Genomic DNA, 13,646 nt, shown 5'->3' with positions numbered 1-13,646 from the left:
TAAGTCTCAAATTACGAGGCGAAGTATGAAAGAACTTACCTACTCATCTATGCTTATATTTTTTTTAACATTTTTATGCAACTCGTTATCTTACTCAAAGGAAGAAGAGAAAGATACAAATGTGCCAGGAACTTCCACTAGAAAAAGAAAGGTAAAAACATATTTTGTTGTTTATAGTGCATCAAATAATATGAAATGTCTTTGTAAACAAACTGGATTTAAAATTGGATGTCTTTAGTTGTGTTATCTCATTTTTGGAAAGTTTTGAACTGATTGTGACTGAAGCGTTGCTCTCCTGAGTTGTTATTGTAAAAGGATTTCTGCATGTGCTGTTTGGGGTTGGACTCATTGATCTCTGAAGGTTCCTTCCAGCCTCTACAGTTCTATGATTCTGTGATTCTGTTGCACGTTATTAATTAATTAATCAGAACTTGTGTCCTGCAGGGTACCCTTTACATTTGGTTTTGTAAAAAAGGGAGGTGGTTTATTGAATAAATACCAGACAATACTGTCATTTCAGGATCATCAGCCAAAGAGGCGGCTACGTAATAGAGCCCAATCGTATGACATTCAGTCATGGAAGAAGCAGTGCCAGGAGCTGCTGAATCTCATTTTTCAGTGTGAAGACTCTGAACCATTTCGGCAGCCGGTGGATCTCCTTGAATATCCAGTGAGTGTTTGAGAACAGGAAGGTTGATTATAATAGAATAGTTAGGTTTTTTCAATTGTGACCGTTTTTTCACCTCATTTAATTGAGACTTCAGACAGTATTATTGACAGAGCTTTTCTGTCAGTGCTTGATTATCGCCCTATAATAATGTTTATTATCTCTTTAATTTCAAAATAAAATGTGCATCTCTGCTCTCTTAAAAGAAATGACTGTGTTGTTAAGTGCACAGCTTTTGAGATTAAGATGCCTGTATCCTTTTCTGGGTGAAAAATGGTCGTATATGAAGTGAATATGTCTGGCTGCTTGTTGTGACAGATATTATTGTGGCACATTTTTTGTTTTCATTTCAGAAGTATATAAACTAAGAGTAATTTTCATATCACAGTCATCAAGACTGTTGCGGAAAAAGTATCCTTTGAAGCACTGCAGTAAAATATTAACTGTAATAACAATAACAACTTTCTGCCTGGATGATTTCACTGGAATGAAAATAGCTGTGAGCAGCCAGTTGTGAAAACTGAATGTTTTAACACAAAAGTCTTGTTGCCTTGGATCTCCGTTCTCTAAAGAATCTGATTAAACTGGGAGAAATAATTTGTCTCAATTAGAAAACCAGAAAGGATTCTCTCTCAGAAGTCAGTGGTTAGGTTGGTCTTGATGCTCTGGTAACATTTATTCACTGTTGTTTTGATGCTGTGCACACCATAATTTTTGAAGAAACGTAAACTTCGTGCTATGGCTAATTACGAGTAGCCACCCTTTGTGATTCAGATCTTTGAATGAGCAGATAAGGAAGGAGCACCTTACTGGGTTTGGGCATGAAATGCTCTCCTCCCTAGCTTTTAACATTCAGAGTCTCTTGCACAGGTTGCGTGTGTTCTGATGGATTAACTCAACATCGTGTGGGTATTTGAGCTTCTTATATTAAAGTTCTCCTGTAGCCTAGTAAAAATTCTGTGATTGGTTTGAATGGGGTTTGTGCAGTTTTCATTATTTCAGTATTAACTTTCTTAAACTGTCAGATCTCCATCCAGGTTTCAGCAGAAATACACCAGGACTATCATCAGATTGAAATATTCAAACTGCATGTTTTAATGCTAGTATGTGAAAACAATATGACACTTTAACAGATGTATCAAATTCATTCAGATAAAAATGATACATTAAAAAAATATATATTAATACTTTGTTTTTTAACAGGATTACAGAGATATCATTGACACCCCCATGGATTTTGCTACTGTTAGAGAAACACTGGAAGCTGGTAACTATGAGTCACCAATGGAGTTGTGTAAAGATGTGAGACTCATTTTCAGCAATTCAAAGGCCTACACACCAAGTAAAAGATCAAGGGTAAGACTTGATTTATTTATTTATTTATTTATTTATTATTGTTTAATTTTTTAAGTATATTTATGATTTTAAAAAATCTGACGGGACAGAAAATCAGAAATGAGGTGTTTTTTGTTTTTTACAGTAATCAATTAAATTTAATTATTTCTGGTTTTCAAATATGAATATTTCTGACAAGGTAGTGCAGCCTTGTATTTTGAAAGAAAGTTTGCTGTTTAAATGGCTGTACTTCCGATGTTCTGCTAGTTTGTTTCAGAGTGTTTCAAAGTAGATCAGGAGGGAGATCTGTACTGCAGGAAAGACTGTAGAAATGTGGTTGTGTGCACAGTAGTAGAAGAAATAGGATTTTCATCGTGCGTGGAGATGTGCACATATACATACCCCCAAATACCTCCACCTCTGAAGTTGTTCGAAACAGAAATATCACACAGAGAACAGAGAATAATAATGTTCACTAGAATATGGTGAGACAGTAAAGAGGCACTTGAACAGTTCTGTTTCCCAGAAATCTTGCACAGAATTATGCCTGCAAAGCCACTGTTATTAAGCAGAACAAATGGCTTAATGGGGGGGCGGAGGGGCCTTAAAAGAACTTTTTCAGTGGTTGTTCTCTTTGCAGTCAGTAGTAGTTCCACTCAGAGTTTGAACAGCCTGAAAAATCAGTCCCTTCTCCGGTCGTTATAACAAAGACCAAAGTTTTTGGAGTAGATCTAGATTCTGTTGTGATGTTACTTTATCTGCTAGAACCAAAGCAGGAGAATTCTGGTCATTGTTTTGGCTCCAGTGTGGCTTCAGTGGTTCTTCTGACATTGTTACCTTCTTTTCCATGTACTTCCTAATGGACTGTGTTATTAGAATTAAGCTTGTAGCTCCTTTGTATTTTACTTAGAAGCAAAAGTGGAGTGTTTTGTGGTTGGGCATTTTAATATTCTGGAAACTCTGCTCTCATGCATAGGCATGGCAGTGTTTTTATTCTCACTCTTACAAGTCAGTGATATTTTTAGTATCTTAGTCTGCATCACTGATGCTTTTCTTGAAAAGTAAATGTAAAATCCATTGGATTTTTTTTTTTTTTTCTTGGCATGTCAGACATACGTTTGTATCTAATTTCTACATATTTTCACATATTTTATGCATTTTCTTTGGATGTCCTCTCCAGAAACACTCAGTATCTGTCGCATCCACTGTTTAGTCTGGCTATCAAATAATTTGGTATGTCAACTGTTGCAATACTGTTTTTATGTTTCGTATTTCAAGACTTTTCTGTGTCCCTTCTTAAAGTGTTTAGTCAGTTCACTTGTGAATTTCTTTTTCCAGAATTAATAGCAGCTGTGTGCCATCAGTTAGCTGTGATCTAAAGTGAGTTGGATTGTGTCTCTCTGTAAGCAATCCAAGAACAGAGGGGAAAAATAAAAGAAAAGAAAAATGTGTGCCTACATAGTTCTAATTTGTCTGTTATAGTTATTGCAACCAACTCACCAGTAGTACTAAATCATCTCTAAGAGGAATAAAGAGGTGCTCAAATTTAGGATGTATGGGTGCAACGTAATGCAGAAGAAAATCAGTTTTCTTTACCCTGGGTATGAACAAGTAAATTCCAGTAGGGATCTTTCTCTATTGTTTCCTCAAAAGCTGGAAAGGAATACATTCTAGAAAGGCAGTTGGAAAGTGACAGCTGGAAACATGGCTTTTCTGGATTTTCGTTTTGCTTGTGCGTGCTCTTCAGTATAATATACTTCTTGAACTATGAGAACAGTTGCTACAAACTGGATTAGCATAAACGTGTTGCAATTTCTGTATATTTCTTTAAAATATTTCCATATTGGTCTGTACCTTTTCTAGATATTGCACCACAGTAGATAAATAAACTGATGCTTTGGAAGAATAGAAAACTTGCTCATTTAGTGCCTTTTTTTTCTTTTTTAGATCTACAGCATGAGTTTGCGCCTTTCTGCTTTCTTTGAAGAACATATAAGCTCTATTTTATCAGATTATAAATCTGCCCTACGCTTTCATAAAAGAAATACAATAAAGAGACGAAGGAAAAAAAGAAGCAGAAGCAGCTCAGTTTCCAGTAGTGTTGCATCGAGGTACGTTCATTTCTTTATGGTTTTTGTGAAGGGCTGTGCGTGTTTGACATACCTGAATAGAAGTTAATGTGGTGGTTTCTTAATACTTCCTTTACTGTCCCCTCTGTTGCAGAATGATAGCTTTGAAATGCAAGTTGGTATGGTGTGGGAGGTTTTAGACCTTTAACTGGAGCTATCCCTAGTGTAAGTGCTAAACATGTACGGTAAATCAGCATTGTGAGGATAGTGATGGCTTCGTGCTTTGTCATATACCTGTAGCACGTATTGTGATCCTTTCCTAAAGATTTACTTTTCAAAGGCTCACAACTACAGAAATTTCTTCAGAAAACATCATATCTGTAACGTACTTGATACAGAGATGATTGTATTTCTCCTGTGGTCTCAGACACTAGTATTTATTTTTATGTATTCCTGTACAACATAAGTGTACACATGAGTGGTCATCCAGGTTTCAAATTGTTACTTCTTTTGCAGTCCTGAAAGGAAAAGGAGATTAATAAAACCTCAGCTGAAGGGAGAACCTTCTGCCTCCTCCTCTTCATCTTCTATGCCTGCGCGATCAACAGCACCGAGGCATGCCCCACCTCAGATGAATGGAAAAGCAGCTGAAACCTCTTCTCTTGTAAGGACTAGAAGCAATAGGGGGATAACGGATGTGGCTTCTACAGAGCAACCATCTACTTCTTCAGGAGGAAAGCCTTTAACAATAAAGCCTTTAATTACAAAACCTAATGCTACTGCAGCGTCAGGAAAGTCAGGTGAGTTGCTAGAGTTATTTTTCCTGCTCACCTTTTTTATACAGAGAATCTTTCTAAACATAAATGTCGTTTTTTGGAAAATCAGATGTGTTTGTCTCAGTTAAGACTGGTGTTGTTTTCAAGCCTTGAGGTTCATCAGCAAAAAATTGAACAGATTAAGGTATGTTACTTAATCCAGGAAACTTTTTTCCACTCCTTAATCACAGATTCAAGTTTCTTTCTTGTGGTATCCTTTTTAGACAGATAAGATTAAACATGGTATCAAGTATTTTTATAAATATATATATGCTTCTTTTCTTTTTATCCTTTTCTTTTATCCCTTCTAGTACTGGAGAATTCAACCAAACATTCCAAGAACCAGAATATTTTACCAGTCTCCAGCCAATCTGATAACAGTCATAACACTAGGAATAACTCCACAAAAGAAAATCCCGAGAAAGAGAAGCCACTCAAACGCAAAGTAAAATCCTCTGCTGTTAATCAACAAGGTACGAAGTTTCTTTGGAAAACTTCCCCCCCATACACCTTTTTGTTCATGTAGTGACTGTAGTTGCACTTCAGACTTTATAATTTACAAGTAGGATAATTAATATATGTTATGATTTTGCAGATTAAGGAAGTCTAATGGAATAATTTGGCCACAGTTTTCTTCTTGATAATTAACATGATTTTTATTGCTCACAGCACCATTTGCATGGTGTGGTAATACTGTTGTCAAGCCAATTCTGATATGTTAAATTATCTTTACATGCGTTCTCACAAAGGCCTCAGTTGTTACTGTATTGCATGGCAGAGCATGTGCCTGTTACATGGCTGGAGGACCGGTCACATAAATTCCCGATGTCTGTGGCACAACTATTCCTAAAAAGAGCTGTGTGCTACTAGTGCTTTATTGGGTGTACTTGAACACTGCAGAACCTGTGCATGGTTGTTCAGTCAAAGGGATCATACTATGAATCTGATCTTGGTCATGTTTTAGGCTGTGGTATCAGAGCACCTCTGTAAGGGGTCCTATTTTGCATGAACAGGTTCAGTACCACTCAGCAAGGAAAACCTTCGTACAGTTCCCCAGATGTCTTCTTCTGACATTTGTCTGATGAGACATCTTAGCAAACTGCATGGTCTGTTTTTGTTGTTGTTTTTTTTTTGTCTCACACATTTCTAACCTTTTCCTCACTTATTTTTGAAATAAGCTCAATCTAATGAAATCACTACAGAAGATGATACCTTGGGCTGTAAACAACTTTCATTTATCTATAGGTGACCTGCTGTGAGGCATTCCATATCCTTGCAGCAGTGCTTTATGAACAACTTTTTGCTGTTACAAATAACAAGTGTGAATTTTCGATCACTTCTTTTGCATCAGCCAAGAAAAAGACTGTATCTGTTCTTCTGTTCTTTTTGTTCTGCATTTTTTCTCCTTCTTTTTTGTCCCAAGCTACCTTGAGTTAAGACCAGCTAGAAGTTAGTCATTGTTGTCTATTGATATGAAACTCTTTGAGTTATACTTGGGTCTCTTGGATCTGATAATCACTTTGAATCCATTCAGATATTTTACTAAGAGTTTTGTTAATGCAGTGAGAAGATAAACATAAATGCAAATCCGTTCAATCTTCCATACTCTCATGTTTTGTTTCTTTTGTTCTTTACAGCAGATTGCAAGAATAATGCTTTGGCATCAGGAAGCATTCAGGTAAACGGACATGGAGGGCAGCCTTCAAAGCCTCCAGTTAAAAGAGGCCCTGGACGGAAACCGAAGATTGAGGCTAATAACAGTACTTGTGAAGTGGTGCACAAGAAAAGAGGCAGAAAACCAAAAAAGCTACAAATGGTTGAACAGCAAAAGGTTTCAGAGCAGAATACAGCCCAGACCACAAAGGATGTACTAGAAGAAGCCTCTGCTTCTACTGCATGCAATTCGCTTTCTGAAAATAATATGAAGGAAGACTTGGTACAAAAAAAAGGCCGTGGGGGTAGAAAGCCAAAAAGAAAGATAAAGACGCATCCATCAGGCTCGGACCTGTTAGTTCCTGCAAATGTTAAAATGCAAACAAGAAGCAGGAGGAAAAAGATAGATGAGCCTATGGAAGAAGGGTCTGAGGAGCTTAAAGATTCTGAACCTCACATGAGAACTAGAAACCAGGGTAGGAGGACAGCCTTTTACAACGAAGACGACTCTGAGGAAGAGCAAAGGCAGCTATTGTTTGAAGACACCTCCTTAACTTTTGGAACTTCTAGCAGAGGCAGAGTCCGAAAGTTGACTGAAAAAGCAAAAGCTAATTTAATCGGTTGGTAACTTTTACCAAGTGTTCTACTTCAGAATGCTATGAAGCAGGTACAGTCAAGGAACAGCAGAACAGACTTCTGCTTCCCTGCTGCTATTATGGGCTAGAAGAATATGTTCTGATTTGGGAGAAAGATCTAGCAAAAAAGCAAACTGAAAGAACGTTCTTTGAAAGAAATATATATTTTAAACTTTTGCTATTTATTGCCCTCCAAATAGGTTATGCATTTCAACAGTCATTTTGTTCGTAGTTGAGAATAATTGAAACAGTTTCCAACTGACGTACAGAGTTGAGAACTACTCCACTCGAGTAGTGCGTAGTACTCTACACAATTAGAAAAGGTGACGGAACTTTTAATGCCACAAACTGAAAACAGAAATCTATTTTTGACCAAGCAAGGTACACTCTGATTGTAAAGTTAGGTTGCCTAGGAAGGCAGATCTTCACAAAAAGTGGCAGTAAATTCACTTACATTTCTGTTAAATACGAATACAAAAATACCAAACTTTGCTAATCTGAAAATGCTTGATTTCAGTAGTGATGGAGCATTCAACTGCAAAAGAAGCCTACCACAGGCTGTTGGTTTATCCAAGTTCTGCCAAACATAGCAAAAATGTAATCACAAATATATATATATATACATATATATATCCACATTGGAAAAAGTTTGACTAATGTCTAATTTTTCAGACCTTGATTCTTGTATCAATCACTAAATCTCTGTTTATTGTGCCAAAGACTGAGAATCAGTGCAGTGGAAAGCCTTTTTTCTTTTTGAGTGTCAGTACAGCATACAACTTGCAGTGAAAAAGCTGTGTATTGTTTTAAATAGTAAGTTGTTAACATTGTTCAGAACTGTATCCTTTTTTGGTACTTTTGGTAGAAAATAATGCACTGGTGGGGTCCTTTGACAGAGATGTTTTAGACAAAATGTATAATTGGTTAAAGGATTCAAGGAAATTACAGGACAGGTATGGAATTACGATGTTTACTTTCTGATCCAGATTGATTGTTGTTTCTACAACTTGAGACGTGCTTAAGAGGCTAAAATGAGCTACAAAGAAGAGTGTATGTGTATATATTAATATATACATAAACACGTACGTATAAAATATTTCCCAGGTATAAATTTTTTTCAGGATTTTTTAGATAGCACTAGAATTGAAAATAAATTTTAAAATGTCATACTTTATAGTTTAATTTTAAGGGGAAGATTGGTTATTTTCAATTATTAAGGTTAAAAAGGCCAAATCACTTTTTATGCAATCATGTTTTATACAGTGGTCTCATTGCACATTGCGTTTTTCTGCACTTTTTATGGTATATCACGCTGACATACGTCAATATTCACCCTAAAGAAAAATTCCATTTAATGATTGTGCCTTGTATTCTATTATTTCTTGCATCCTTAGTAAAATTAAGTTGTCTATTGTAAATGATAACTATATGACTTAGGGGAATGTATTGTTATATGTACTGCTATGGAAAAGAAGAGCAGTTATTTATTTGTTTATGGTACATTTAGTTATTTTATACCTTTACAAACAACCTTTAATACCATTTTCTATCACTTCAAAACGAGCGTTGTCCAGTGTTAAGGAACAAATACGGAAGTAGTCCAATTTTCTGAAATCTGGTATGGTACAAAAATGTAACCAAATTTTTCTGACGATGCATTATTTTGGAACTTTGGGTAGTGTGACAGATTTCTGTGTGACCCTAACTTAGCTGAAGAAATAAACCTGACATGAAACCTCAATTCCGTACACCCTTACTTTATAACAATTCTTTCTATTAGTAACATTTTTCTTTAACAAACGACATTGACGGTATCCGGGAGGGCATACAGAATTAAAACCTTAAATTTTGCACGGATTCCATATACGTATTTGGGGCCTAATTCCTCACTCTTTATTTTCTGTTACAAAAAAAGCATTGATATTTGAGCAAAGAACACTGATACCTGGCACAAAGAGGAATGGAAAAATGCTATTGTGGATGACAAACCAGTATCCACCATGCTCAGTTTGATGTAATTTTGTTAGTCATTTTGTTACCAAAAAGAAATGACTATAATATTCTTCCAGATCCTCTTTGAACTGTTGTGATTATAAATTGGGGGAACAGGGATCACTTTGCATTTCATTTGTTGTTCTGTATCTGTTTTTCAAGGAACATGTCTTTATTATTCAATTAAAATGGAATCACTGATCATGTGGTAAGATGAACTGTGGCTGTTCAGTTACAGTACAGCTTCCTAATTCAAAGCTAATTGCTTCCACCTGTTGATTTTGTCAATTCTCACTGATGAAGGCAATCATTTGAAAACGTGTAATTTCCTGATGTTATCTGCATTGTAATATACAAAATAGATTATATCTAAAATTCAACTTCTGTATTTACTCCATTTGTAATAATGTTTTATATGGCATGTTTATGTATATATTTATATATCAGAAATACCCTGTATGTAAGTTTTGGAGACTTAAATAATGTCTGTTCCCTTTAACACTAGGTAGAAAATTATCCATCTTCATTTTATGAGAATAGAAGGCCTTACCTGCAGAACAGGGCTACTCTTCCCACTCAGTGACAGCGGTGACTTAGGCAATATTTTTAACTTCCTATTACATACATAAATGTTTTTCAAAACTTTTAAAATCAATTGTGTGTCAGTTAGGTAACTTTTAACGCACACACACACACACACACAGATGATATTAGAAGTTAATATCAGACTTATTTAAAAGGTTTATTTTTATAATTTAGTTTCAGTAGGTTGCAAACTACTTGAGACTTCAGTCACCATCAGACTGCATTGGGTTGGGAAAAACTGTATTATTTGGTGTTGTGACACACTGTACCGAGACAGAAAAGGAGCTTTTGATGGCCAAGTTTTAAATTCCGTAATGTGAGCAATAAACTGTTGGTCAGTGTTCTGATAACGAAGAACTTGCAGCCACGTACATGTTCTGTAATGCCATCCCAAGTACCTAACAACTCAGAAAACGGGCTATCAGATTCCCATGTGCTTGTTTCACATCAGCATTTTAAATATTATATAGGTTCATAGTCATATGTGATCAGATGATCTTACAGACCTGGTAGCAATTAACACGCATACATTCATTGCATTTGTTTATATTTACATGAAGATACTGTTCTGATATTTCTGCTCTATGCTGGGGAACGTTCCAATTGATATTGACCACTGAGTGGTATCTTAATAGCAGTGTGTTTTCTGACTGCAGATGAGGAAGTAATTTCTGTTTCTGTGATACCGGTGTGCTTTAAATGTGTAACAGAAATCATTGTACTCGTGCCTACATATTTAACAACTCTTCTGCCACTTTGTTTCTGTTGTTAACGTGTTATCCAGGAACTGAACTTAAATCTTACCGCTATATTGATCATTGATGTCAATACTGACTGGAGTTCGTTGTCGCTCAGCAATGACAGTGGTACGACTCTACAGAAAAATGTCTTCCTCCAGTGGTTGGACTGCCGTGTGATATATTTGCATATGTTGCTTTGTACAGTGTCTGGTTTGTACGTGTGATCAGTTTGTGGGTAGATTTGTAAGATTGAGTTGGTTGAGTTGAATATTACTATGACTTAATATTTGTAAAACTATTAATTGATGAAGGACCCTGATGCAGCACGTAGGATATATAATATCTATTAAAAAATAAATAAATAAATGGTAGTGTAGAGACAAATTACTCACTGTATTGCTGTACAAGTATTCGTGAGTACCAATTCTGATTCTGTGCCGAAGGCTTTTGCCTTACCAAATAGAAACAAAAAAGGCGAGACGTACAACAAAAGAACAGTCAGTCCATTTGGTAACTTTGAGCTCGTTAGTATTTCTGCACCGTGTTGTTAAATCTTTTGCTCACCTTTGTTGGGCTGAGGAATTAAAGGTCCACGCTTTCATGTGTAATTTCAATCTAGGCACACATTAAATGGTTGGCTGGTCCTGTAAAAGCAATAGACTTAACCAGAGTCCTTTCCCCCTGTACTTAAATGCTAGATGGGAGGTTAGAGGATTTCAAGCTCACTTTCATCAACATTTGCATTTAATGTGTAGCGTGCAAATCTTGCGGAGGTAATTATAGCCTACTGCTGGTCAATCGGGATACAGAGGTATCCTAGTAATTGTGTTGTGTCCCGAGTCCTTACCTTACTCTAAGGTAGTGTCTTTTGTCCACCATAGTTACTCCAAGGTTTCTGTCGTTTGTTTTTTTTTTTAATACAGCTGTATGTTTAAAAAAGAAACCAACTTCAGCGCATCCCTGCAGCAGTGCTGTGAGGCTGCGGTGGTGGAGGGCTTTCAGGCCTCACCTAGGAACAGCAAAAGCTCATTTTCTGTTTACAGATTCCTACATATTTTCTCCTTTTTTTTTCTTTTTTTTTTTCCCCAAAGTTGTTATAACAAATTGCTTTCCAAGGGGACTTGGGCATTGAACTGATAGAAGGGCTGTTCGCTTTCTGCTGTAAATTATTGTATATAAATGCTTGTTCGTATGCAGAATGAAGTGTATCCAATTCCATAAGGTTGGCCGAAGCTGACAATGTATTTCCAATAACAAATCTGGTGATGATGGTTGATGTGATTTCCTATTTTTGAGGCAGGAATACGGCTTGTACACTTGCTACTGTGTCTGGGGGAAACAGCAGGTAGCCTGGTGAACTACAGCTTACCACCAGGCGCTGTGGCACTTGTGCTAATTCTGATGTGGGAATTTGCCATGTTGTGTTACAACCCGCTAGAGAAGGAAACGCTCCAGAAAGGCTGTTTTAAAAGGCTTCTTAAATTGCAGATCAAGGAGATTCTTGTGCTGTTCTCCCCCCCCCTCATTTAGCTTTTAGGGGTGAGGTGGTGAGACAAGTAGCCATTTGGATCTTTTCTAATGCAGATAAATACATCAGGAAATTCACTTCAAATGCGAATTATACATTTTAGAGAAGGAAGGTAGTGTTGTGCTAACAGTTTCTACCCTGAAAGAAGAACGAGGTCATAAAAAATTAGGAGTAGAAAGAAATCTAAGTACCTGGCGTGTACACACGTGCCTGTATGATGTACATGTACTTGTTCTGTGCTTACAACTGCGTGTGTTGGTTTGATGCATTGAGACCATACAGAAGTTACATTTTTGGACCATACTAAAACTGCAGAACTGGCAGACAACTGGATAATGATCACAAGCGAATTAAATTCTTTCACAACGTTGAAAATATGTATAGAATTGAGCTCAACTTCAAGGAAATTACCGGGAAAGGTTAATTTTGAAACTGACACATTTTCAGATTAAAGAATTACACTTATTTTGTACAGAATTATGTAAAACACATCTGTTGTATGTAATGAGTAACAGTTTTAAAAACTTTAATTCCTTAGCTTTATCGAGGGGTTTGGTTGGGTTTGGTTTGTTTTTTTCTCCTTTTCCTTCCAGAGCTCTGGATGATCATGTTATAACCTGAAGTATCTCACCAGGATAACAGTGCCCTTTCTTTTTGTACATAAGGATTGGAAATTTCTTTACTGTTATGTGGACACTTTCTATGTTAGTTTTGATGCATAATACTTTGAATCCTTTTATACAAACTAGAATGTATGTGTAAGAATTACTGTCACTGCAATGTAGTAACTACAAACTTATTTTTAAATAAATAGAAAACATGTTTTTCTAAGTTGTCCGACAGTGTTCGTTTCTATCTGCTGATTTACTGTGTGCTGGGGCAATTGCATTCTGTGTTCTTCAAAACAGCCTAAAATCAGCTGACTTTTGTTCCTTGTGGAGCTGTGTTTCCTAATGCGTTACGTGGCTATAGACAGAATTTCAGCCACAGTAACCTTCAAGAGAAATCAGAACTTGCTGCTTTGTCACCTCTTTCACTTAAAACTGCAGATCCGGAGGCAATATAATGGCAGTAGCATCTGGCACTGAAGATGAGCTGTTGCCAGCTCTCTTAGGTTGTTTTCACACATCAGCAGGGTAACCTCATCCTGCAGGAAGCATCATCGCCCTGCCCATGTGACAGCTGCCTGCATCACAGCTACAGCAATTTGTGCAGGAACCTCTGCTTCTCAGCAGCTCTGCAAGCAGTTAAAAACTTGCAGGCAGAAAGAAACGCTCGATATCTCAAATACTGCACCGTGTGGATTCTGTTGAATTTCACCTGTTACTTTACTTGCTTTAACAAATGATCTTTTCTCCTCATGTACTTTATCTGTAACCCCAAGAAAGTGATAGCAAAACCCTGTTCAGCCAAACAGATGCAGGTAGGGTTGCTGCTGAGCTCTGGGACCAGGGGCAGTCAAGATGCAGGAATACGGGTCTGGGGCTCTTATCAGAATTGCCCATGATGGGTCCTGTGGCAAAGTCCCGTTTGCACAGGAGAAAAATGTCTCTGGTTCCCTCAAGTACCCACGTGAGTTTTAGTCAACGGTGTGTTTTGCACTGAGAGGAAAAATTCCAGAGTTCTG

General features: G+C 36.8%; 1 protein-coding gene across 2 annotated transcripts in view; it reads left to right on the top strand.

The window, feature by feature from the left end:
• Window positions 1–12,846, top strand: part of PHIP (pleckstrin homology domain interacting protein) — a 103,075-nt gene extending 90,229 nt beyond the window's left edge. The window contains exons 34-40 of one of the 2 annotated variants that reach the window (XM_072331402.1): window positions 101–151; window positions 521–670; window positions 1,871–2,023; window positions 3,950–4,113; window positions 4,588–4,871; window positions 5,198–5,359; window positions 6,527–12,846. In XM_072331402.1, coding sequence (XP_072187503.1) covers window positions 101–151; window positions 521–670; window positions 1,871–2,023; window positions 3,950–4,113; window positions 4,588–4,871; window positions 5,198–5,359; window positions 6,527–7,167 — 1,605 coding nt within the window. In that variant the 3' untranslated portion in view covers window positions 7,168–12,846. Of the gene's footprint in view, window positions 1–100; window positions 152–520; window positions 671–1,870; window positions 2,024–3,949; window positions 4,114–4,587; window positions 4,872–5,197; window positions 5,360–6,523 lie in introns of both variants that reach the window. The other variant, XM_072331401.1, reaches the window with a different exon arrangement.
• Window positions 12,847–13,646: the final 800 nt, after the last annotated feature.

Source organism: Excalfactoria chinensis, chromosome 3 (genome assembly GCF_039878825.1).
Source record: "Excalfactoria chinensis isolate bCotChi1 chromosome 3, bCotChi1.hap2, whole genome shotgun sequence".
In the NCBI taxonomy this organism is placed as follows: domain Eukaryota; kingdom Metazoa; phylum Chordata; class Aves; order Galliformes; family Phasianidae; genus Excalfactoria; species Excalfactoria chinensis.
Note: the sequence above shows the minus strand (reverse complement) of the source record. Positions and strands in the feature narration are given on the sequence as shown.